The 25,376-nt window shown below is 46.4% G+C and overlaps 9 protein-coding genes across 9 annotated transcripts; 4 read left to right on the forward strand and 5 right to left on the reverse strand.

Annotated features, from left to right (window-relative positions):
- Nucleotides 1-906: 906 nt before the first annotated feature.
- Nucleotides 907-2,242, forward strand: N7483_003943 (basic helix-loop-helix domain-containing protein; the record flags this gene model as incomplete). The annotated part of the gene is made up of 2 exons (XM_057087380.1): nt 907-973; nt 1,032-2,242. 2 exons carry the CDS (start codon nt 907-909, stop codon nt 2,240-2,242), a joined length of 1,278 nt encoding a protein of 425 aa, XP_056947209.1.
- Nucleotides 2,243-3,007: 765 nt separating this feature from the next.
- On the reverse strand, nt 3,008-3,994 carry N7483_003944 (uncharacterized protein; the record flags this gene model as incomplete). The annotated part of the gene is made up of 5 exons (XM_057087381.1): nt 3,008-3,160; nt 3,218-3,319; nt 3,377-3,541; nt 3,595-3,679; nt 3,741-3,994. The coding sequence occupies 5 exons, from the start codon at nt 3,992-3,994 to the stop codon at nt 3,008-3,010; spliced, it is 759 nt and encodes a 252-aa protein (XP_056947210.1).
- A 671-nt stretch (nt 3,995-4,665) lies between these two features.
- N7483_003945 (uncharacterized protein) lies at nt 4,666-8,720 on the forward strand (the record flags this gene model as incomplete). The annotated part of the gene is made up of 18 exons (XM_057087382.1): nt 4,666-4,711; nt 4,800-5,054; nt 5,118-5,222; nt 5,284-5,426; nt 5,480-5,735; nt 5,817-5,890; nt 5,945-6,041; nt 6,100-6,151; nt 6,206-6,241; nt 6,300-6,519; nt 6,581-6,717; nt 6,767-6,933; nt 6,989-7,214; nt 7,270-7,358; nt 7,417-7,574; nt 7,630-7,788; nt 7,849-8,124; nt 8,181-8,720. The coding sequence occupies 18 exons, from the start codon at nt 4,666-4,668 to the stop codon at nt 8,718-8,720; spliced, it is 3,036 nt and encodes a 1,011-aa protein (XP_056947211.1).
- Nucleotides 8,721-9,251: 531 nt separating this feature from the next.
- N7483_003946 (WD40 repeat domain-containing protein) lies at nt 9,252-11,897 on the reverse strand (the record flags this gene model as incomplete). Its single annotated transcript, XM_057087383.1, has 1 exon — nt 9,252-11,897. One exon carries the CDS (start codon nt 11,895-11,897, stop codon nt 9,252-9,254), a length of 2,646 nt encoding a protein of 881 aa, XP_056947212.1.
- Nucleotides 11,898-14,187: 2,290 nt separating this feature from the next.
- Nucleotides 14,188-14,828, reverse strand: N7483_003947 (uncharacterized protein; the record flags this gene model as incomplete). The annotated part of the gene is given in 3 exon segments (XM_057087384.1): nt 14,188-14,390; nt 14,405-14,662; nt 14,741-14,828. The coding sequence occupies 3 exon segments, from the start codon at nt 14,826-14,828 to the stop codon at nt 14,188-14,190; spliced, it is 549 nt and encodes a 182-aa protein (XP_056947213.1).
- Nucleotides 14,829-15,819: 991 nt separating this feature from the next.
- On the forward strand, nt 15,820-17,439 carry N7483_003948 (uncharacterized protein; the record flags this gene model as incomplete). The annotated part of the gene is made up of 4 exons (XM_057087385.1): nt 15,820-15,897; nt 16,171-16,223; nt 16,304-16,578; nt 17,372-17,439. 4 exons carry the CDS (start codon nt 15,820-15,822, stop codon nt 17,437-17,439), a joined length of 474 nt encoding a protein of 157 aa, XP_056947214.1.
- Nucleotides 17,440-18,336: 897 nt separating this feature from the next.
- On the reverse strand, nt 18,337-20,293 carry N7483_003949 (uncharacterized protein; the record flags this gene model as incomplete). Its single annotated transcript, XM_057087386.1, has 3 exons — nt 18,337-19,704; nt 19,831-19,901; nt 19,978-20,293. The coding sequence occupies 3 exons, from the start codon at nt 20,291-20,293 to the stop codon at nt 18,337-18,339; spliced, it is 1,755 nt and encodes a 584-aa protein (XP_056947215.1).
- Nucleotides 20,294-21,134: 841 nt separating this feature from the next.
- On the forward strand, nt 21,135-21,491 carry N7483_003950 (uncharacterized protein; the record flags this gene model as incomplete). The annotated part of the gene is made up of 2 exons (XM_057087387.1): nt 21,135-21,248; nt 21,381-21,491. The coding sequence occupies 2 exons, from the start codon at nt 21,135-21,137 to the stop codon at nt 21,489-21,491; spliced, it is 225 nt and encodes a 74-aa protein (XP_056947216.1).
- A 492-nt stretch (nt 21,492-21,983) lies between these two features.
- On the reverse strand, nt 21,984-23,507 carry N7483_003951 (uncharacterized protein; the record flags this gene model as incomplete). The annotated part of the gene is made up of 1 exon (XM_057087388.1): nt 21,984-23,507. One exon carries the CDS (start codon nt 23,505-23,507, stop codon nt 21,984-21,986), a length of 1,524 nt encoding a protein of 507 aa, XP_056947217.1.
- Nucleotides 23,508-25,376: the final 1,869 nt, after the last annotated feature.

Here is a 25,376-nt window from a genome sequence, read left to right on the forward strand (position 1 = left end):
GAGGAATCCCCGCAGTCATCAAGTGTACTGTATTTCAGGGGTGAACAATGCAGAAAATTATGGGGAGAGATCATCCGTGTCGCTAACAATTCCTTGGTTATGCGGGGACACCAATATGAAGGCCGGTCCAAATGACTCTGATTAAATGCCAAATGGGGGAAAGATCTGATCCTCTTGATCCTTTTCTCCAGGATGCCGAGCTGACCGCGGATGAGATCCTAAGACACGGAGAAACAGTGGTCCTTGCCTAGTCCCTGGTAGTGTTCTCTCTTTCTTTGGTGATCTGATGAATGGGAAGAACTCCGAATTTCGGTCCTATGATCCAGAGATTAAGTGAAGAATCTTTGTAGATGAAATGGGGCAAGATATGTCTTAGGTATAAAGTACATGAATAGTTCGACGTGCAGATAGAAGGAACAACCAATATGGAAGGTACTATTGATGTATTGTGCATGTATCTTAATTCAACCCCGGCGGTATCATTTGCCCTGTCAGCAGGGAGATTGGCCGTAATTTACTCGTAACTTTGGTAATACCATTACGTCACGCGACCGGGAAAATTCACATGTGATTGAGGCAAGTGAGAGATGCGCATAATGATCAACTCCACCTTCCTCTTCCCCAGCTTTTCTGTTTATCTCTCATTTGGAATCACCGAACTGCACGGTTTGGGGTCGCGTCTCTCTGTGAGAGTATCTTTTATTTGTGCGCTTCTCTGTTTCATCGTTTTCACCTTGCCAGTCGCTAGTCCATCACCATAAACATACTAGCGATTGTGGGGATTCAGAGAATCATAAAGGCATGATCACATTGTGCTGGTTGACACAGCTCTTGATTATCAGAGCGCGTTATTGTTAATCCAGACCAATCCTGTCTCTCGTGTCTTCTTTTTACCAAGCTCTAAGGATGAATGGCCCTGTCCCGGAAGTCGCCCAAAACGGGCGCAACTCGCCGCCACCGGGCCCATTTGGCTGTGAGTTTTAGACATAAGTGAAAAGCCTGGGAATGAACTGCTCTAATCACACATATAGATGCATTTCTTTCCCCCATGGACACTCCCTACGAACAAGCTCCCGCTTTACCTCCAGGTCCCTCTCTCCTTGACGATAATGAATCCAATATGCTTGATAATTTCTTTACGACTATGAATGCAAATACCTTTACGAATGATATATGGCTTCGGTCGCAACAAAGTAAGGGTACCGGTCTTTTTGATTGGACCGATGAACTACCTCCCACCTTCGAGGGTTCGACAACGTCTCTGTCACAACCTTCATTCCAGCAACACGGCCTTGGCAAACCTGGTTTGATAGGAGGTCATACGGCGGGGCATGATATTTATGCAGCTGCATCGATGCTTTACCAGGGCGGCCTAAATGGGCCGGAAATTGGATCTGCGCTGGCCCAGCAAGCATTTACAACCCAGCCTCTTCATGTTAACAATACCCATGCCAGGCGCAATTCCTTACTTGCCCCTATTCAACAACCCGCTGTCTCATCTCCTTCTCGTGGCCGCCTCCCAACAGGATATCACACTTCTGAAATGCTCTTTGATGTTCGAGACCCTATCCCCGCAGATCAACATCCCTCTCGAAAGGCCCGCTCTCTGCAATGGGGCACAGATGTTAGTTTTATGGACCAGGGCTATGTGGCCCCACCAGATCAACCTGATGAAGAGACTCGCACCCGAGAACTCTTGGATCATCTCGATTGCTTTGAACGACAGAATAGTGCGGTCAACACCCGGGCTCCTAGCCCAGACCATATTTCAGGCGGCCATGCCCACCGCACCAGTATTCATGCTTTGGATTCAGAGGATACGTCACAACCCCGCAAACGCCAAAAGATAATCAAAGAAGACCCGATCTCAGATGAAGATGAAATAAAGATGATTGGTCGCAAAACGCGCACATCCGGCAGTAGCAGAGGTCGACGGGCTTCAACCAATGCGATTAGAAAGTCAAGTATCCAGTCCAATAGCAGGGCGCCAAGAGAAAACCTCTCTGAGGAACAGAAGCGAACGAACCATATCCTTTCTGAGCAAAAGCGACGCAATCTTATTCGTCAAGGCTTCGATGATCTTTGTATCTTGGTTCCTAGCCTCCGAAGCGGTGGCTTCAGCAAGAGTGCTATGCTTACACAGGCAGCAGATTGGCTAGAGGATCTTCTTCGCGGCAATGAGATTCTTCAGCGTCAGCTGGCCGACATGAAAAGCATTAATGGTCTTGTGATGCCAAGATAAAAGTTTGTTTATTTATCTATCTGTTATTGGTCTGATTTAGCGGTTTACGGGTAGGCAGATTCATGGCCTACAGGTTGGCGAGAGGGCGTTCAGTTTGCAACAAGATACCATTTTGTGTTTGAGCGGACTTTTATCACTTTCATGGTCATTTCTCATGATGGCGATTGGTGGTTTTTGTGGATCCATTATGCATGGATTGTCGAAGAATTATCCCCTCAGAGGGCTTATTATCTTATGCTAAATCTGTATCATGATTCAGAATCCATACACAGCATTAAATAAGATACATGCAATGTAACATTATGTTCTATGGTATAGAGGAACAGTAACAGTCACTCGGAAATTCATAGCTATTATAAATTAGCTCTTTAGCCTGTGTCGAAGGTGCCAGTATGTGTTCTGAACAAGGTCGCCATTTTAGGAATGCACATGGTTACCAGTGCTTCATCAATCCGAAACCGCTTGGACCTCCTTTGAGAAATGGACTGGGGTTGATGTAAACCCCACTAGGTGGGGTTTGTGAGATCGGCCATCCCGTGAATCGCCGTTTTGCGGCGTCCTGATGACGGATCTGACGTCTCAATGCGAGTAAGATTCACATGTGAGATCGGCCGGGAAACGGGAAATTGTGACCCCGATTGCTGCTCGTATTGCGACCCGATCACATAGGGAATAGAGTTGCCACATATAGGCTCGTCGCTTCTGTTTCGCGGTGAGGTTATCAGCCTCGTAGTGAAGATTCTCATGATTCTCAGCCGGTTATTTTCAATCATTGGACCCATTAAAGAGATCTAGTGCCGCCTGGGAGCGAACAAGTGCGTCCCTTAGCCCTGATAGCGGTGCGGTATTGGTCTGCATGGATTGAAGGTGACCATGCAGTTGCTTCATCAGTCCCTGGATCTCAGGATCGACATCAAGCTATAATTTTAGTTAGCATGTCACACTCGAGACGCGCATTTGATTTAGAATCCATACCTCGTCAAGAGTTGCCTGGCTGGGCTTCGTGTCTACCAACGCAAATTCAGTAGTTCTGGAGCTCTGAGGTAGTTCGTCTAAGCGTCGGAGAACCGGATGTTCCTAGAGATAAATCATATCAGTGATAATGAACGTACAATTTTCAGGGGTCGCTCCTACATTTTTCGTTTGTCTCTTTCGCTCGGCCTCTGCACGCTTCGCATTCTTGTCCATCTGCTGTAACGCTTTCTTCTCATTCGCCAGGAGTGCCTCTTCTTTGGCAATTTCAGCTCTCAAAAGATCGCTGCTATCCTTAATCGTAGCCAAGTTTGCCTCAAGTGTGCGCTGCGTGTAGACATTAGCAATGCTCGTCAGGCCATCATGGAAGAGTCTCGTACGTGTTCATCTAACGCAGATTCGTAGTCAAAATTGGAGTCTTTTGTGATAGGAGGAAATGGCATGCGTGGTAGTCGTTTCCCTAGACTATTAATGAATCAGTATCAATGCTGGCCCTGTATTGCGTTTGGGGGTAAAAAGAACATACTTTCGCACCACCGCTTGAACTGCACTCTGGGCTTCGATACGCTTCTTCTCATTCGGCTGGCGCATAACCACAGGACGCTCTAGCGCGTGAAACATCTCGCGGACATTCTCCTGGACCGGCTCCGGTAGAGTTGTCCATTTTGATTTGATGGTTTTCTCAGGGACGCGACGAATTTGCGGTTTCAGGTAGGCAAATTGCTTGGGAGAGTCGTTCTCACCATCATCATCACCGGAACGTTTGCGCTTTGGAGGCATGATTTGGAATAAACAATCGCAACAAAGATGTGGGGGAATGACAAGGGTTGAAGAGTACAAGTACGCGTCAAGCGCAAACAAACGGGAGCGGTTAGCGGTTAGCGGTTCGCGGTGGAGGCGGGATCGACATTGAGGATCCACTTACAAGTACTTTGTACTCTACACGATGTATAAAATTGCCGTTCAATTTGGCAAGTATTATTGAAAGAATTGATAAATCTGATATAAAAGATTATCGATCTTACCTATGCAGTCAATTATACAACTCAATATCTTTACAATTAGCTCTAATCTGTCGTATTTCCCCTCCCCCCCTATACCACTCCGGGCATGTACTAGTAGTACTATATGAAGTCCTGATACGATATATCTATGCACTACCTATCCTCCATAATAATAACCGTACTATTAATTAGTAGCCTGAAAATAAGAAAATTCACTAGGAAATACGATAGGGCAGAGTGAGAGCTTGTGTATTTCTCGCAGCGTAGTTTGCTCTCGCTTAACTAGTCGCGTTTCTCTTACAATCACTTCTCCTCCTCTCACTTCGTCTCTCGCTCCACTCCCAGTTCTCCGCACCCTTCGCTCGTATTTTATGAGGATTTTGAACTGACATTTGGAGTCTGTTGTTTTGACTGTTTTTTCCTTTATTACGACTATCAATCATCGAAATGGCCTCTGCTGAGGAGAAGGCAGACCGGGCGGCTGCACTAGCAGGTACGAGCAACCGATCTTTGTTGTGCGGTGTTATGTGTTGGCGCGTGCCTAGGTACCCCAAATAAACACTAAACAACAAGCTTAATAGGGGCCATTCATGACTGGCAGATCATAGTGTCTAAGAATTCCTCCGATAACGCAATCGAAGCGGGTCTCATCAATGGGATCCTTCCTCTTCTCAAGGGCAGAAGACTTGATCCTTATCTAGAGGATGTCCAACAGAGCCCATCAACCGACTATCAGCCCGAGCTTGACAAGCCAGGAACCAACTTATGGAATGCGTGTAGAGAGGCTTCAATCCAGTGCGGCGGTAATAAAACCAGGCGAAAGTCTCTCAGCGCAGGTATGTTCTATTACCTTTGCTTGATATGGTCTGGACCATCTAACCCGATGTTAACTTCCCTAGTGCAAGGCATTGCTGCTTCTATGATCAATAGAGGAACCTCAAACACTATTACTGGACATATTAGGGTCCTCAAAGCGGTGTTTCCAACGGTTCGCTTTCTGCTCGGTATTTCTTTTCCCTCCCTGCCTAGGCCAATTGCTGTTGTTCCTAACTCACGCTTGTTTAGAAAATTTGGAACTAAAGTTGGCTCTTGGAAACCTGACAATTGCGGCTAGCCGACTTGAAGCTTTGCGATTGTTATCTTCTTCTGTTGACAGTGTCTTGTTTCAATCGTTTAATGCAGAGTACTGCATGCTGCGTGTGAAATTGGTAAGTTCATGTTTACTACGCCATACTATAGGAGTGCAACTAACTTATCTTAGTCTTGCATTGACTGTCGATCGGACCTTGCGGAGTATCACTATTCACAGCTACCCCCAGCGGAATCCATTAACAATACCCAAATGGTGATCGAGACCTGCTACGAAATTGCATGTGACCCACTTTTTATTCCTGGAGAAGGATTAAAAATCAGATGGTTGCAAAGAGCAGTGCGTTTGTTTGACGATTGCAATGAAGATAAGACTAGAGGAGAGCAAATTCCTGCCCACGTTGGTCTGACCCTGCGACACACACTCGGTGAGCGCCTCCAATCCTTCACCTTCCTCCCCCCTCATATGAGTGCAACTTGTCAAACTGATCCTAACATTGTTTATCTAGTACGAGCATATCTGGCAGTAAAGACAGAGAAGGCACGCGAAAAGCTTCTGGAACATCTCAAAATCCTCAAAATGGTCAGATCTCAAGGGTTTAAGATTCTTGTGCACCTGTGAGCTAACTGTGAATAGGATCACGGAACCGAACATGCCGTTCTCTTTCTACAACTGGATGTGATCCGCGACATGGGCAAACCTGAGTTACCTGACATCCAAGAATATTTCACAGGTATCTATTTTTCAAGTATCCCCTTCGAGCTCTTCTAGACACTGACCAAAATTAAAAGTTTTGAACCAAATCTCCACCACAATGGAACTCACGGCGAGTGCAGTGAACTTGTAAGTCATCACATCATCCTTGAACCCACGTGTCTGTACTAACAATCAACGCAGGATCATGTCTTACATCAACCTCTCTGCACCGGACAGGTATTTTTAACGTTTCATATTTTTTTTGTCCATTTCTGGAATGCTGACTTTCTCTCAGTGGAGCATTTGAGATTTCAGCTTTCAAGGAGCTGGTCCTGCGTTTGGCAGAGAGTGAAGATGATTTGATTGAGCATTGTTTCCTCTGCTTTGCTTGCTCGGCGACCGAATCAGGCGCACCTGAAGAAGACAAAGTCTCAGGAATTTCTGAAGCAGCCAAAACCTTGCATGAAAAAGGCGTGAAGCCACTGAGGCAGGCTGCAGCCCATGCGGCTATGGCAGTAAGATGACCTGTCCCAGAATCTTGATGGAAAAGAGACTTACAAATTCCCCTCTCTACAGTTTGTCTGGAAACAAATGGACACACAGTTCAGTACGGGTCAATTTCTCAACGCGCAAAAATGGTGCAGATTCCTGATCGATGCCAGCTCGATGCTGCTCCTTGAGGCCTCGGATTTCAACAAAGACCAGGCTAAGAAGTATATTCCTTTGCCCATTTGGAAGGCCCTTTTGCTAATCCGAGATTAGAAAATATGTGTCATCTTCTCTGAAATGCATGGACATTGAAGCTGCGCGAAAGGTGATCGAGGAGATATCTCCGTATCTAGACCCTGAATCCGGTGAACTCGACCCGAAAGTTATGTGGTTGCAGTACTTAGTCCACCTTCATACATGCGATATCGACAACGATGATGGTAAGTGGGCCCTGGTTCTATTGATCGATGTGAGTATCCAGCTAATTTGTACAAGAATGTGCCTGTCAGAACCACCTCTCAATCTATCCCACGCTCGACACACATGACCTGGACAAAGTTGATTATCTTCAGGGCTGTGTAATGGCAGCACATGACACAGGCAGATTTTCCGAGGTGATGAAGGCTATCTACAAAATGTGTTCATTTGTTCATCGACTTGTGATTGAAAATGATGATGGTTTGTCACCTTCTTTGCGCGCTGCTGAAAAGAAGTCATCACTGTAAGACATGATTCCCAACATGGAAAAGTCCTGTTCAAGACTGATCAAGTTCTAGTCTCGTCATTTACGTTCTGTCGGTTGAGATTAAGAAAGGGAATCTCGAGCAAGGCATCCCAGACACGATGGCTCATCACCTTGGAATCGGTACGACACATCATACCTATGATATAACGTGAGAGGTCTTTCGACTAACAGTTCTTAGCGGCGAACCGCCTCCGACAGGGCGCAAGTCCCGAAGAGCAGTATTACACTGCGGACGAAGTTCGATGGATTTGTCAGAAGTGTTTCAACCTGAGTTGGATACTAATCAAGAACTCAAAGTTTGCCCTTTGCGACAGACTTGAAACCGCCTATTCTGCGGTATGTCAAAGCTTCACATACTTCCCAGAACTCTGTTGACTTGTTTCTCTCTTAGCTTTCACGAGCTTATGGTACGGCACCCATCTGGCTGGGAACAGTGCCCACGGGCACTTTGACACAGATAGAGCATGACAAATGCCGACTTTTCCTTCTCCAACTCGCCAAACATACCGCCCTTGCTCGACTTGATGATGATTCGGAGCCCTATGGGCCGGTATGTTTGTCCCGAATTACTCAAATACAGAAGGGGAAAATATCATCTAACTTCGCATAGGCCTGGCACTACAGTCGAGTTTCGAACTTGGTCAATAGCATGGAAAATTCTCTCGGAATCCAGAGAATCGTGGCACTCTATCCAGAAGGATCCAGCCCCGAGATGAACGTGTGGGTTGCCTACATGGAAGCATCTTTCTTCTTACGGGACTGGCCCGAGGCTGCACGAGGCCTTTTCAAGTCCTGTTACTTGCAGTCTGAAGATACATGCCGACAGGTCATGAGCCTCCTCCTGAGAATGGACCTACCCCGAAAGATGAAGGTCTACATGATTCGAGTATGTATAACCTCCGTCATATCTGAGAGAAATTTGACTAATCCAAAGTTTACTAGCGTGTGTTCTGCGGTTTCTGGGAAGGCAGAGGATTCCCTCGTTGGATGACGGACTTTATCCCTTACCTCTTGCACGTTCTTTTTGAGCTGTGTACCGACGGAAGCTCAGCATTTCACCGAGTGCCCTCATTGGCTGAGGATTTCGACCTCGAAAGCAGACCTCACAATATGGAAGCTAGAGCCAATTCCGAAGAGGGCACATTTTCATATCTCGAAATTGCCGAGCTCGTTCTGGACCAGGCACTTACGTTGATCGATGAGGGAAAGTACCTTCGAAGCTCCACACACCAGGAAATGCATCGTGCCGCTTTGGAAACCGAGGGTCACTCGGTTTGCCATAACTTGGTGTACCCACCTAGCGAGCTTGCCTACCTCGCTAGGGCCTCGTTCAACCAGGCCATGGACTTCTACTCGGAGGAGAAGGACGAGGACTACAAGCGGTGGGCAGAGAAGGCCATTAAGTTGGCAGAGAAGATGGAGAATGAGGACGGGGCCAACCTCGTCCAGCTGTTCAAAAGACGGCTGGAGGGGTTGGTCTAAGAAAGAGGAGGGGAAAAAAAGAAAAAAAGAAAACCAAATTGTCTGTGCTTTTTTTGTTTTGTTTCGTTGTTATGGCCGAGTAGGGCGGGTTTTAAGTTATTTTTAACCGAAAAAAATAAAAAATAAAAAAAAAGATTTAATACGAGATTGAAAAAAAATAATAATAATGTAGGCTCTGGATACATGGCATGGGCCAGCTAGAGTAATATGGGTATCATCAGAAGTATAAAACCCGCCGGGCAGCGGGCACGGAAGTGATAAAAGGGCCTCCCTTTAAGATGGAAAGACAAGGAGAGGGAGAGTGGACAATAACAGGTGGCAAACTGAGAAAAAGAAACGCAAGGGGAAAGGAACTTGAAATCCATAAGAGGTATGGCAGGAAGAAAATGCAAATCTAGCGAGAGTGGAAAAATGGAGAATGATCATGATAGCAAAAGTCATACTCAAGACCATTCAAGCCAGAGTAGTAACAGCTGCTAATGAGAAGAGCCGCAGCCACTTCCATGCAAAGGGGAAAAATATGAAAAACGATTACTCTTCAGCAGTGGTGTCAAAAGAGTGACTTCTGGAAACTTTTGGTAGATTTCGGCTGCGCAAGGATGGAGTCGAGGGCATATGGCGTGGTTGATGAGGAGACCTGGAAGAAATAGATGAAAAGCTTTGCTTGCGCTCCATATCTTTGCCGCTGCTGTCCGTTTCGGTTTCAGTACTCTCGTCGCTATTGAGAGAACGCGAATTGACGGCTCGAAGGGTAAGGCTCAGTTCACGCTCAAGATCTTTTCGAGCTTGGATGTTTTGCGAGGAGCCATTGAGCTTTTTGCGATACGCTCGCAGAGTTCGACACAATTGCTCTGTGGAGGTTTCTAGGCTGCCGAAATCGCTGCGAGTTGACGTCTTCCCGCGTGATCTGAAGTCCAGCGACGTGCGGCGACTGGTGCTCTTGACGCTACTGGGCTTTCTGGAATAGAGTCTCGACTTTGGGCTCACTGGCGAAGGAGAGCGACGAGACTGATCAATGGGGGTGTAAGAAGTAGGAGAAAGACGATTCGGAGGAGATGGTGTTTCGGTGACTGCTTGATTCTTGAGGGTTGAAGGAGTCAAGGAAAGTTTTGACATTCTCCTTGTCAAAGTCGGGGACAGCTCGCGAACTGGGGTTGGTGTGCCGAGGGGATTCTCAGGTCGAAATCCGGCAAGTTCGCTTCTCGAGAGCACCTTGCGTAGAGGTGGCTTTGCCGCGGTCACCTCTTTTACAGGCCCTTCGTCTTCGCGGCCACTTTGTCCGAGCTCAGGAGATGGCTGAGGTTGTACAGCCAAGTTCCAAATCATCAGAAGGCCATCTATGCCGGCAGATACCACTTGGCGGTTCATGATCGATTTGTCTGAGTCGTCTGGCTGGTCCAGCAGTAGAAGATCACTCACTCCTTCAGTGTGTCCAAACTCCCCGGTAAGCAAACAGTCCCTTTCCAGATCGTAGACACGAATTGATTTATCAGTGCTGGAAAGCCCAAGCAAAAGTTTTGGAGATTGGCCCGGAATTTCAGAGGTTACTGTTAATGATCCCATGATCACAGCATCAGTTGCCTCGGTGTCGGATGACCGAAAGCAGTGCAACTGTCGTCCTGATGGTACGTCGAATTTCGACACATTTCGATCCATTGTTGATACATATAGTGTATTGGAATCGTCGGGGCAAAACGTCATAGAGACGGGTGATGCTTTCAGAGTAACAATTCGAGAGATGAGATATGCGACTGAAGTTGCTCCATCTTCCTCTCGGGTTGCACGCTCCCGGATGTGAATTGTCCGGTCTGCAGAGCTTGAAAGAAGTTTCTCACCATCGTCCATGAAGAGCAGCTGTCCCACTGCCCCCACATGATCATCCATCGTTTGGATCAGCTGGAGGGTATCTTCGGTTTTCTCAAAAAGCTGCACCATACGATCTCGGCCAGAGCTCGCTATCAGACAAGAATCAGGAGATTCATATATGGCGATATCAGTGATCTCAGCACCATGAGCGCGAGCTTCGCTGACGGGGGTCCATGGTTTGCCAGCGAGAACTTTCAAGACACCAAATTTATCACCAGAAACGAACCAGGCTCCTTTATCAGCCGCTCGAAGGACTTTCATCTCATTTGCCACGTCCTCGTCAACAGCAGACGCCTGTTCGAGTGAGACGGTCTGTGAGGAGAGACATTTACCGCGCGAATCCCAAAAGTTGACGGACCCGCTGCGCGACCAGGAGAAGAAGTCGGCTGCGAATTCATTGGGCTGCGTGAGGCCCCGAATGCCGAGAACTGGATCACGATGGGCATGCATCGAAGTCTGGCCATTTTCTTGCTCTCCTTCCTCTTGCAAGGAATCTATTGGATAAATGTGGATTTCGCGGGTTGCCTCGACTGTAACTAGATGGGAGTAAAGGGATCCCATGCAAGTAATCGCAGGTGCTTTGCTTTGCTTGTCCGGTGCGCTTTTCAAAGATCTTGCAGGTGACATTGGTGCGGCCGATGGCGCAGTTCGAAGGGACTCAAATGACACACGCTGCATCTTTCTCCCCCGGCCAGCTAGCCAGATGGATTCTCGGTCGAAATCAATTGCCAAAGAACTAACACCGAATCCGAGCTGAGTTATGAAACACAACTTCTGAGACCCTTCTCGGTCATCAAGAAGACATACTGCGCCGGACTCGGTACCAAGCACAGCCTCTTGATCAGAAATGCTTGATACACAGGTAAAAGTGCTGTCCCCCAGAGCCCCAAGCAAACAGTTCCTCCCTGAGAGAGCCTTTGGAGCCGGGTTTGGTGAAGGCCCTCCTCCATCCAGATTCAATCGAGACTTTGTGGGGGAGACTGGACGCAACATGGGAAGTCTCCAGACCTTGACATGACGCACACCAGTGGTAACGAGCGCTTGACCCACCCAGCACATATCTCGGATGAAGGAGGTACACTTGTTAGCTGAGTGCAGCTTTGCTGATCCATTCTTGAGGTTGATAGACCAGATCAGGAGAAATCCATCGTTCATATTACCCAAAGTCGCTAGGTATTGTGAGTCGGGACTAAAGGCAATGCTTCGGACACCAAACGTGTGTTCGGAGAGAATTGACAAAGGTACGTCAGGTTGGGCATCTTTCGCGGTAGAGAAAATCATAACTCGAGGGTTATATCCGGTCTGGGCCATGTTAGATCTTATTTGCATGCAGATAGTGACAGACACATGGATCAGAGAGAACTAACCTCTCCGACCGCCAAAAATCTCCCATTCGGGCTCAATGAGACACTGGTAACCGCCTTGATTCTTTCACGAGATGACCAGGCGCGTGGACTCCCACCGTCCGCGGTGTCGCTAGACGGAGAGCCATTGGGTACATTGAGGTGAGGATTGGAGCGAATATGGGAAAGCGAGCGCGAGCGAGGGTCTGGGGTCGAAGGAGGGGTCGATTGATTATAAAAGGAGGAAGTCGGGTTCACACTGGTCGCTGAGGGGCGAGCTCGAAAGAATCGTTGGGTTAGGTTGGCATCGTCGTCCAGCTCGGCGAGTACGGCAGCTGAGCCTGCACATAGTGCAAAGCTTTTGCTCTGATCATGACTCGAGAATCCATTTGGGGTGGTAGTGGTTGTCCCTAGGACAGTTTGAAGCGAAAGTGACGATTGGTGGGGGGGATTTATTGACCGATCGGGTCCCTGGCCGGAGTACGGGGGAATTTGAAGGAGTGATTTTCAGCGAAGCTCCGGCGAGTTTGCTTTTGGCACTAAGCGGTGCGGTGCTAGTAGTAGCCATCACACCGAGCAAGGGATTTGAAAAGATCGAGATTAATGTTGTAAGTTGCTCCCGGTGTGATTACATGTCACACCGGCGCAAAGGTAAGGATCGACGGACGGAAAAGGAACGAGTGGATTTTCCAAGGTTGTGGGTGATAAGGTGGGGGGGTTTATGAAAGGAGAGGCAAACCCATAGTTAAATTTAGAAAGAAAGAGGAAGCTCAATGAGAGCTATGAGGCCCAAGAAAAGCGGGAGGAAAAGAAAGAAATAACATAAACATGGAGCTCCATTCCACGCTAACTGTGTTGATCATTCCAGTCGATCAGGAATTCTCAACCTTGGAACCTTGGGATTTTGTGAGATTTCCCAACCATGGTAGAATTAATCTGAGATTCAACTTCAAGTCGCTGTTAATATAGAAAGAGACCAAATCATCCAGTATAAAATGACAACTTGAATATAAATAATCAAGCCTGATCATCTAGTTGGGGCGAAATGAAGCTGAGATGAACTTGTAACTTGTGGGTCATGGTTCGTGATGGAGTTTAGACCAATTAAATCCAAGATCATGTGTACCCCAATATATAGGTCTATTATGAGATCTACGCAGATGATTAATCCTATAAGTAGAAAATAGATGTATCATTTTATCTTATTTTGAATATTCAAATTACTAGTACTCCAACCAAGAGACAATCATTGATTATGCGTGGTCGTTGCAATTTAATATTATGAGGTCGGGTCAACTGGTACCTACATCTGGGCATAGTACGACACACTGGCATATACAGAACATGAATTAGTAGTACGCACGGAGCTTCAAGGTTTATACTATTAGTGGTACAGATCTCTTTTCTACTGGGCACTTGGACATGGGTACTTACACATGTACACAGAGGAGTAGGGAATCATTCGGCTACGGATACAGCTAACTCAGGCTGGACACCCATACTCATGGCTGCTAGTCACCAGGAGCGGATACCTGACTGTAAAAACAAATCCGTGCGATATCTCCATGCGGTGTACTTCAAATATTGGTGTAGGGTATTGCTATCTGGTAAGCTTGTACCAAAAAAGCAAAATTCAGGGTCATATTCTGCTGTCCGGACAATTTTCTATCTTCAGAAATGAGGTCGGTTGATTCAAAAACGATTTGAGTATGCGCTAGCTTCACCAAAAGGCTACTAGTCAGTAGCACCGCGTAGAGGTCCATACTCATGGCTACTGGTCTCCGCTCGCGGAGACCCCGTCCTACAGGATGGGATTCATAAGACGTACTCAGTCTCCTCGTGTGAGGGGTGTTTTCCGAATATCTGTGGGGTCAACCGTCAAAAGCCCTGACGGACAGTTTCAGTTACCTCACAATACAGCAGGTAGGGGTGTAAAACGTCAAAAGCCCTGACGGACAATTTCGGTCGCTCTCCTACGCAGGATGTTAAACGTCAACAACCCTTGCGGGTAACTTCGGTTGCTTCCTGCTAGCAAAGTCTCACATTGCGCATCTGATTAGTTAAGTCATCCATAGAGGAAACCCGGCGTAGTCGTAGTGCTGGTGAAGCCCTGGGTGGTGCGTTCTCACTATGAGCGGATGATGCTCGTGATGAGTGTTTTGATGGCACCCTTAAAGACTCTCACAACCCCCTTCTCCTTAATTGGGATAGGGGCGAGTCTTTAGATCTGGATCGATATGGGACTCTTAATTTATCCATCAGGGCCACGTGGTCGAAATTTCAGGCGGTTCCTTGGATGGATCCATGAACTGAACAGCAGGATTCGTGTTGTCGTCACTGTCGCCATCGCTGTCATCGTTTTCTCCGCCGCCTAGCATTGAGGCAATGCGGGTAAGATGCCATAGCAACCCGAGTAAATCAAACGAGGGCAGTGGCTTTTCCACAGGATGATCAGTTGTGACTGTGAAAATAAACCCGGATTGTATCTCCGTTTTGAGTTATTGGTGGAAGATGTGCATTTTCCGGGCGACTTCCTAGAAAATCGGTGTCGCTGCTCAGGGGTATAAGGGCGTTCACCGAATGTTATCTTTCCTTCCTTATCCCCGTCAGTTTCTTTCGGTACCGAATCAGTCAGCAACCAGTGGAAAGCAATTTTGATCGAAGTCTGGTCCGAATTGACCGATATTGGACGGAAGCCAGTCAATGTGGCGTCCCAGGACTGAGGGTTTGTATCTCCGGCGTCAAGATGTTACAGACCTTTTCAGTGTCCATTTCATCGCTGTTGCTGGCGGATCGCAATATCGTCTTCACATTCGATTCCCCTCAAAAGTCCGCGAGTGTTTCCCAGGCGTTCTCTCGCATGCCGCTTCCATTCAACTTTTATGGGTCGATGTGGCATCCTGAAGCGTTGGCTGTTGGCGCTTGATCAAGACACATTCTGACCGATCGCGTTGCTTTGCGTAGATGACGATTAATATCTTATCCGTTTTTTTATTTGAGCAGGTTGACTTACCAGATCCCCAAGGATATCCATTCGCCTCTTCTTTCAAGGTGCAAGGCTCGGCATGAGCTCACCTCCAGCCCCTAATTTCTACTGTGTCAGATTCTGGATCAACTCAGGTGAGTGAAAAAGGAGGTAACACTTACAGATGTTGGTCAAATTCAACTCGATTCGGCTATTCATCTTTTCTCTCCGGGTTTTGTACTGCTCTGGGGGAGGTCTCGTAGTTCAAATTGTAGTAATAAATTACTCTGTCTCGAGGTAGGTTCTTCAGCTCGGGGTCCTGGCCGATTAGTTCTTTGATGAGATGAGAGCAAGGTGCTCCTCATCTCAAACTCCGAAAATACAGTTTTGGGGTCACCTACCATCTTGAAAGCGTGAAAGCGTGAGAGTGAGAGAGTGAGAGTGTGAAGGTCTCAAGTTGTGAACTAGTATGGTGGAGTTGGTGAAAAGAGAAAGTTAGGAGACGCGTGTCCATGATTCATCTGAGCAACCTGGGCATGGTAACTATAAGCTGCCTCACTTAGCCATGACCCAATCAGTCAAATACTCGAGTCTGCAGTCTTTGCTGAAGAATCAAACATTCACTTTCGAGTCATTGCCTATTCAGTCAAACCTCACTCTGTAGCCTTCATCTGAAGAATCAATCATTTTACTCCCAGGGTTTGCACCTTTTGCTCTGTAGTCAAACATCGTACTTTCTGGTTCCTGCCTAATTAGGTAGTGTTCACTTCCATGGTTGTTTGTGCCTGTAGACATAAATAGTAGACACGTAAACGTACTTTCCGCTTTTCATCAACCACAACAAGGTGTCCGCCAGACTGTTGAATCTCATTTTTTCAGCAATCTCTAAGAAAATTCTAGTGTTTCTTTTCAAAAAAAGATTACCATGTCTGGCCAAGCGTCAAAGAAGACGAAGCGCCAACTGAAGCGCGACAAGGATAAGCGCCGTTCGGCGCAGCAGGAGGTAAGTCCACCCCCATTGGAACCCGTGATAACTGCAGCAGTATATGGGAGCAGCCTTTCAAGTGCTTGATTCGATGTTCTGGGTCTCTGCTGGATGCTTGATGGATGATTGCGCAGAGCGTCTCTTGCTAGCGTTGCTTTACTGTGCTACGTTAGTAGACCATCTTCCGCAGTACCATTGATAGAGCATATGAATAGAGCACTTGAATGACTGTCTTCCATGTACTGTGTAGTATTGACTTAGTACGATGCTAATTGTAATGTAGGAAAGAAGACGCCAGTTCGCAGAAGACGTAGGGCACGCTATCGAGGCTGCGCTCGCCGCGCGTGAGGTAAAATACCACTCCTCTGATCCATGATCGCCGAAGTCTTAATGATAAGTACTGACATATGAATGAATGATTTAGGAGCGTGAAGCGGCCGAGGCTCGCCGCCGTGGCAGGTGTCAAGGTCGTGGTAGCCCTCATGGGGGTTCTCGTGGCGGTGGCCGTGGTGGCCGTGGTGGGGGGCCACGGTGCTCTCCACGGCACCAATACGGTGCCCCCTGAGGATACCACCCCGGCTGAGGCGTCTGCCACAGCGGTTCAGCCAGCTGGCCCAGAGACCTCGAAGGAAAAGGGGTCGCGAAACAAGGCCAAGGCCACGGCCTACCCGGGTTCTCACCCGGTAGAGCCCCGTGAGCGTAAGTTTGTCTTGTCCAACTGCCCAAGTGGTTTATAGAATGCGAAGCTGATACAAATGATTCCAGCGCCGGCCAAGGCATAGCTTTCCTGTTCGGTTTCCGTTTCGTTTCTCTTTTTTTTTATTTCCGAAAAAGAAATTTCACAAAAAACACCGAAATCCCAAAAAAGAGAAAAAAAAGTTGAAAAGAAGCAAAAAAAAGAAAAAAAAAACACCAGGGCGGGAAGGGAGGTAGATACGCCTAATGTCAGCAAAAACAACCACCTGCAGGATCGAAAGAGGGTCAGGTCCCGAATGCCAGAAGCCGCAGCTCGAGCTGATGTTGCGCCTCGGTCGAGTCGTGTTCGTTTTCAAGGTTCTCCATGGTCTTCATATCTTGAATCAACAAAATGGAACGGCAAGCATGTCCATCTCCCTGGAAATACGGCTGGACCTCTTTTCCGGGGCTATGAAGTATATGATAATGTCAGGTTGGATGGTATCATCTATTCTTGGAAGGCTTCAACTTGAAGGTCCTGATGTCCACAGCAACCTTATGGCAAACTCTGCTGGACTTTTTTTCCAACCAAAATCTGGCTTCATGTTAGAATCAAAAGGTCCTTGCCCAGGTAGACAAATACCGCTCTCATTTCCTCCACACAACAGAGACCCATCCTTCGCCAAGTTACACCAAACCCTTAGGTGGTGATACCTCGCAAGCCAGAGGGGTAGCCATCACTTGGTGGACGGCAATCTGAAGGGAAGACCGTAGATTTATACAATACGCCCATCTAAATCTACAACATGAAAGTCAGAGCACACATATCGCAACGGCAACCAGCACAGCGGCGATTTGAACAGCAGTGATCAGCAACAGTCATAATGAACAGACGATCAGCAATACCTAATGCCTGGTTGCGCAAGCTAGTGACCGAACCACTAGTTTTGCCATTTAACGAGATCTGAAGCGCCGACGACTTTATCTGTGGAGGTTGGGAGCTTTGCTTTGCCTGGATACACATGATCATGTACGAAACGGTTCTTGACACAAATCTTGGCCCGCTATGCCACACCGTTACTCCTCACTACACTGGAGTTTATATCGGGGATCATTCCCTGCCTTATGCAAATGTTATATTTACCATATCTTCCCGCGTCACGTTTACACAAATCCTCATGCCTGTATGTAGCAATGAAATTGGGCAATGCATCTACTCAGCACTCAACATTTGAAGTGCTTGCACAGCAATCTCGGTCAAGTGGACACCGTGACACTACAGTCATGTTCACATACTCAAGTACTCAGTCAGTAGTACGTACATGTAACTGGTGACATACCCCTCTTTGCATGTCAGTACCTACAGGGTTATCTGCATGATTACCTGGAAGGGAAGGCTACTATGTAGTAGCTGCTATATAGTTGGATATAGGCAACTGGTAATCATAGGGATGAGCTATAGTTAAACATTTGAATTACATAATTCTGTCCCTCTGTTCTGCCGGGGAGGAACCCCGAAAAACCACTGCAACCCAAGTAGGAAAAGAGCCTGAGGTCTACTAAGGTCTACTATACCTTACCTCATCACATCCCTATATCTGGGCACCTCCCGAGATCACTGCACCTACTAGACGGCCTGGGGAAATTTATATGTTTTTTGGAGCGAAATAAATTCCCATTTGCTCAGCGGTTCATTCTCAGCCTTTGTGTCCTCTCAGCAAGCCTTGGGGCCATCGTGAATTCCGAAGTTCCATGTCACACGTAATGAAAACACATGCAAAATCAAGAGCGAAAGGAGAGCGAAATTTGAAGCGCCCCACACAAGGCTTGAGCCTTACAGCCTTTACTCCTGTCTTCATCGATATCATTTTCTTCCAGTTGTGGTTTTCCATCTTCCCTCTCAAGTAGCTCCATTTTCTCACTGGGCTGGAATCCACGGTTATAGCTACCGCCAGTCTCTTCGGCTTCGTGGACTTCATTTTCAATTTTTTGGCGAGCATATCTTCCCTTCCTTTCCTGTATCTTTCTTTTTGAAAGGGATTTCCTCCTGGGTAGTGTGACATGGCCGGCTAGACGGGATACAGAATGGTGCGGATAAGACAAAGCTGCTCTTTCGGCATTCTCTTGTTTGAAGTTATCAAATTTCATGTCTTCCTCATCTTCTGAGTTGTCATCTAGATCCTCCTCGTCATCAGTAACATCCATTTGGTGGAATGTAAATTCGAAATATGGGTTTCTCTCATGTGACCACTCATAGTCATCCTCATCCTCATCCCCGTCCTCATCTTGATGTTTAGATAGGTAATGCTCTTTGGCAAGGTAATTGTTGGCTTTGTTTTCTTCATCGTCTTCTTCAACCTCCAAGTCCTCTTTGTACATCCAGGTACAATGACGGTAGCTCCATAATTTACCACGGTATAACCAACAATAGGGCTTAACCTTTTCATATACTTTTTCATAATACTCTTGTTTGACCGGCCACTGTCTCCATTCGACTAGATCTCCTTGAAACCTTGATGAACGCTTTAGCATCCACTGCATATCTAGCAACTCCATTGATGGCAACGGATGAGTTTCTGGATTCTCTGTGTGGATAGTAAAAATGTAACCAGAGCGGATCATCTGCTTTGTTTCCGCATGGTACAGATGGATGCCATTCCCAGGCCCCTCATCGTATCCCATTCTCCTATCGGGATAAGGATGACATCGAAGTTTTATAGGGTCCAGTTGAGAGTGGTGGGTTCCCTCCTTTGGTAAAGGCAGCCAGTGGAACGCAAGCTCCATAGACTTTTTATCTTCACTCAAAGAGACTGGACGGAAGACACATAGGTCGTCCTTCCAAAACCGCCAGACTTCCTTACCAAGGGTTATGATATTGTCAGGCTGGTCGGCATAATCCACATTGTCAATATCCTCTAGGTCTCCAAGTATCTTCTGGCATAGTACTATCCTATCCATAATTGAATTTCGCCAACGCTGGACTCGTTTTCCCCCAAACTCATCCTCAAGTCTCAGCCATATGTACTTGTATTGATTGTTTATATGCCCTCTTTTTATCTGCTGCGAGCGGGAAGGAAAGATATGTGTCGGGAGGACTGGATTTGAGTTATTCTTGGTTAAAATGCACTGGCTTTCATCACGTTCCATTGCCTGGAGTTGTGTAAGCATTAGTAAGGATATTTCCTAAGACGACTGCACATGTGAACACTTGAAACAATGAAGGCGTGTTCCAAGGTTTTTCAGCCCTGGAGATATTCAAATTGTCTCGAGACTTACTATCCGTTGGCTACTAGTGATGGATAATTCGCTTGCTTGGAGGAACCACTTATCGGCCTGAATAGGAGCCCCTATAAGTAAATGGTCATTATTATCATGACAGCCAAATGTTGTAAATAAACCGTCTGGATATATGGAAGTTCTTACTAAGGCCAAGCGCATCATGCTCATGGCAGTGCGTGTAAGAAATATGTGTCGTGGGATATTCAGGTCCCTGCTCCAGTTCTTCGCGTTTTTTCCACGGGCAACCCACATCCCACTGCAGGCGGGGCTTCATGTAGGATAAAGCTTTTTTCATCTGAGGAACATCATGGAACCACATTTTCCAGAAGCCATGGCGAGAGACTAGTCTCATAGTAGGAATATCACGCAGAAGCTCGGTTACTATAGCCCGTCGCTCTGGATCATCTAATTCCGAGAAGATATTTTGATCATCGCGCCTTTCAAGTCCAGGCGAAGCCATTTTTGCCGTGCGGATAACAATTTTTATTAATGGGGTCATGTATGTTATAGATTTATTGAAGCAAGATTCGAACGGAGGTCCAGTATACTATTTTAAAAGTCGCAGGAAGGCCGCGATCCAAAGCGACGCGGAGAGATGAACTAGGATTGGAATGTCAGAAGTTAGAACCAACCATGGATCAATGATACTACTAGTACCACCTAGGCTCTCAGTGACTCAAAAACAACCTTCGACCATTTTTGAACAATTCTGCCGCCGTGATGCGCAATGAGCCCCGTGTGTTGTAGAACAAGTCGTCACGCCGCGCGTCGCGCGGCACTGCCACTGTATCAGCGAGCATTTGAAATTGGGAAAGTTATGTTCTCAGCACGAGATTACTTGGCCATGTATACTCACATTCCCTCAGACAGGTATGTTTATCTACTTGAGTACAGGGCTTAGTCCGAGTCAGTAGCATCTAGGTACCTACAGGTGACTGATGACCTGCACCTCTTTGTATGCCAGTACCTACATGGTTACCTCCTGGGTTACCTAGAGGGAAAGGGACAGTGAGAGATATCTATAAGTAGGGGATAGATGAAGTGAGATATAGCTAAATTAAGAGGGATGTATTCAAACACTCATGTTTAGATGTAATAAATAAAAGGGTCTATTCGTAAATCTATGGTCTAAACTATAGACTGGTTCTGCCTCCTTTGGTATTCTGCCAGACCTCCACCATCTCTCCATCATTTCCTCCATCAGCTCCTCCATTATTTCTCTATCCACAACTCGTCCACATCACAACAAATCTTCGTTGTCAACTTCCTTTTTTTTTTTTGAAAAAAAAAATTAGATTAAGATGGCAGATGCCGCCGCCGCCGCCGAGGCCAAAAAGGCCAAAAAGGCCAAAAGCAAGAAAAGGCACCAGAAGGAAAAGGCGCGGAAGAAGCGCAAGCGCGAGGCGCGAAGCCAGGTAAGTCTATTCCCTTTGGAACCTGTGATAACTGTAGCAGTATATGGGAACAGCCTTTCAAGTGCTCAATTCAATTCTTGTCTTCTATTTATATCACAGTATTGGCCCAGTACAATGCTAATTAAAATGTAGGACGAAAGACGGAAGAAGGCGGAAAATGCAGGAACCCACTTTGCTGCGGCTGCTAGGGCCCGCCAGGTAAAATACCACTCTTATGACTCATGTCATGATGGAAAACACTGACATATGCACGAACGAATGGGACGAAATCATATCCCGAGATCTCCTAACGTGCATCACCCTGGCAATACGGTTGAACCCTTCCAAAGTTCTTTTCGAGGACAATAACGGTCTAAGGCCCGGGTCGGTCATCATGTCGGCGTCCTCCATTTTCCAGGCTTCAGAGTCTCCGGCTGTCTTCAACTGGTAAGGTGTGCTATTTACGACTGTACCATTTCTTGCTCCTGTTGGACTCATACAGATGAGCCATCTTGATCCATGTCCAGGAGTTGATAAATAAAGATCAACTTGATTGCATATTGAGTTTGGTGCCTACCAGGGTACTATGCAATGTTTCAAGTTCTATCTACCACTGGCACTTGGAAGAAAGATCGTTGGTGTCCTCAGAAAGAGATATCAATTTAAGGCCGGCATGCCCGTGGGTTATGATTGATTGGAAGAGGCCATTATTGCAATTTTAATTTCTTGGGACTCGAAATAACATCATTGATTATGTTAGAAACCCAAATATCCCCAATCAAATACCCTGGACCAGTATATCTTTATAGATACTCCCGCATCCATGCACGTATTTTTCAAGTAAATAGACAAGTCCCCAAGTCCGAGCCCGGATACCCATGGATCATCAAGTCCTGTAATACTTCTTTCATCGACATCTACCTCATTTCGCGTCTTGCCGGAGAATCCCAAATGTTTTAGGACAATCCGATTAAGATTTGGAAAGGATCCCCGAGATTCAACAAGATGCGCAAGATTCCACATGATCCGAGAGAAAGACTTTGACTTGATATCTATGATCTCAAGTGTCTTGAGCGAAGATGGAAGCAAGTTGGCGAATGTCCTGGAACTAAGATTTCGGTATCGAATCGATAGATTCTCAAGGACGTGGAATTCCTTGAATGAGCCGAACGGTATATTGTCAAGGCCATTTAGATCGAAAGCCCTGGGTGAGAAGACACCAGGGCGGTCCTGGATGAGTCTTTTCCCAAATGAAAAGCGTATTGTCTTGAGGGTATCCTTGGCCAGCAGAAGGGACTCTCGGAAAGTTGGCGCATCGAAATGATAATTTTCAGAGATATCCCAAGCCGTGATCTCAGCTTCAACTTCGAGATATTCTAGTTTGGTGCATGCTTTGATCCATTCCTCCATATCTACAAAGTTGTATGCTCGTGAGACTTTGATAGCTCTGACTTGGGAGACAGGTTTATCATTCCCGGAAAAGTCCAGAATAGATCGATTGTCTGAAAATAACGGATCATTGTGTGTTTCACATATGCCGTCTGCTTCGACGACACGGACAGCTGGAAGATAAAAGAACGGCAGTGCATCGTGTGAGTGAATCCAGCTGTTGTCGTAACTGCATGACAGCTTGACTTCTTGTAGAAGTGGAAACGGTGTACGGAAGTGAAATGGATTTTGTCGCTTGACAGCTCTGGATAGCATTTGATGCATTAAATCAAACTGGCCATGGTAACATAATTCGAGTCTTTCGACGTGAGTCAATTTAGCGATCAGCAGGCCGATCCAGGCTGCACTGCACCCGAGGAAGAGGTGAAATTCCCATCCTGCCCTCCATCCTTCAGGATCGTCGTCATGTTCTAGATTTTCATCTAGCAACCAAAGATTCAATGTGTCGTGAATAAAGTTCATCGTCGATAAAGTCAAACGTTCCACCCTATCGTACTCATAGTGATCATCATGGTCATAGTGATAATCGTGATCTTCGTCTCCCTCGTCACTCTCGTGGGCATTGTGATCAGCATCATGCCCGTCACAGGTGGTGCTCCAAGTAAATCTCGCGAATGACACCTTTCGTGCGAGGTCTGGACGTTGATACAGGTGCTTCACCAGAGGTATGTGATACTTAGGGGAGAATTTTTTGATTTCAATGGATGAGTAATAGAGAGGTTGGAAGATATGGCGGAATTGCCAGCAGCACTCGGTCAAAGCGCGAATTGATGAACGGTCAGTGATGTTTTGGCCGATTAATAGCAGTATCTCGGGAGGAAGGGATTCCATGATGAAAAATGAGTATCTTTGATTAGACGATGCAATATTGTTCGGGTACTGCCATTCCAGTACCTGGCAGAGGAAAGAAAGGAAGGCCCACGGGTTTTGCGGGTGGTCGTTTGTAGAAATTGGGTGGACCAATCCATATCACCGGGAACCTCGAATACTGCATTGTCCCCGGGGCCGCAATGAGTACTGTTTTATTATTATAAAAATCATTCAAATAGAATGAAACAGAGCCTAGATTCTGAAAATCACGAAAATCTGAATGGCAAAATCAGCATTCAACCTACGAACGTAAAAACACCCCTGATAACCACGGATTCAGGCCTAAATTTTCAGGTTTCCTGAAAGTTTGCATTGTTTGCTTCGAATTACCATCAGAAATAATTTTGCTGTCTTTAAGCCACCGCTTCCTGCACCGCCATTCAGGACTACGGCGGCATATCGAGGTCCTTCTGACAGTCAAATGACTATGCGCCCTGACGCTCCAGATATCCATCTTACCCTGAACCTGAAAGTGTTTTCTCACCATCACTCCTTTCTGATAGTCGCAGCAAAAACTTCCACTATGGTCTGGCTGCCCGAAACATGACCCTTGGTATTCAAGTATCAGGACCATTCAACAGAGCAGCTCCGTGACATCACTTCCAAGATTCCAAACTAAAGGAACGTCAAAGCTCCAGATCACACCAAACTAAACCATCTCATCTCATCCTGAGACTCTCAGTGTTGGGAAACATCTTCGAATTATAATCAATTCAAATTGGCGGTTCCTTTTTTGTTCTGCTCTAGGTATCTTGACCCTGCTGAGACCATTGGGAAGAATATTCAAATGTTATTTCAACGAGTCGTACTACAAGCCCCAATTTCAATGACAGATAATGGCAATATATCCTCTATAATCTCCAATCTGGTCGACTGTTTTGCGGCTTGGAGCACGCCGAGACGTCAGTCGATTTTTAGAAGACACGCGACGTTAGGATACCATCGTGGCGATATGCTGAAGAATTCGGTATCGCTCCCCGTTCCAAATAAGGAACCATCTTCTTCCTCCGGGCTTCGTACCTCTGTAGAGATGGGGATGACGGGAGGTAGTCTTGTAGTAGTGTACGGAGACCGTCGAAGTCACAAAATTAGTAGTAACCTACTCTCTCTCGAGGGGGCTTCTTCAGCTCAGCGCCCTGTCTGATTAGTTCTTCGATGAGCGCAACGTGCTCCGTATCTTCAAAATCCGAAAAGACAGTTCTTTTATCACATATCGGCTCCCTCATTGTGCAAGCGCGTGGGGTTCGTTAGCTAGAATTACGGCGACGGAGTTGGTGAAAAGAGAAGATTGGAAGATATGTGGCCATTACTTATCAAGAAACCTAAGTAGCCTGGTTCATATAGACGGTGGAAAATTCAATTCCACTGGCCGTCATAAGAAAACTAGCTACTTATTACCCAGTTGGGTATTTTTTACACTATCACTGGTTGATCTTAAGTATCATAGGTATAGTATAAGACTAAAGTGAGAGGTCGTTCAAGTTAAATTGAGAGATAGCTAAAGTAATAGATAAAGTAAGAGATAAAGTAAGAGATAGGTGAATTAAGAGAGACTGATATAGTATATAGTTTTATTTTTTCTTTCTCTTAGCTAGCTCTATATAACCTTAGAAGTTTTAGCCATATGCTAGTAGCACATTCCATCTCATCAATTAGTTCCATCCTCATCCATCTTCATCCATCAGTTCCTCTATCATCTTTCCATCCACAACTCAATCACATCACAACAAAACTATTCAGTCTCATTTCCTCGTCAATCTTTAAGATTTTCTTAGCCTTTTCAAAACCCCAAGCTCACCATGTCTGATGCCGCAGAGGCCAAGAAGGCCA

Source organism: Penicillium malachiteum, assembly GCF_028827825.1.
Source record: "Penicillium malachiteum strain IBT 17515 chromosome Unknown utg000002l:1.0-8849297.0:1.0-8852440.0, whole genome shotgun sequence".
Classification (NCBI taxonomy): domain Eukaryota; kingdom Fungi; phylum Ascomycota; class Eurotiomycetes; order Eurotiales; family Aspergillaceae; genus Penicillium; species Penicillium malachiteum.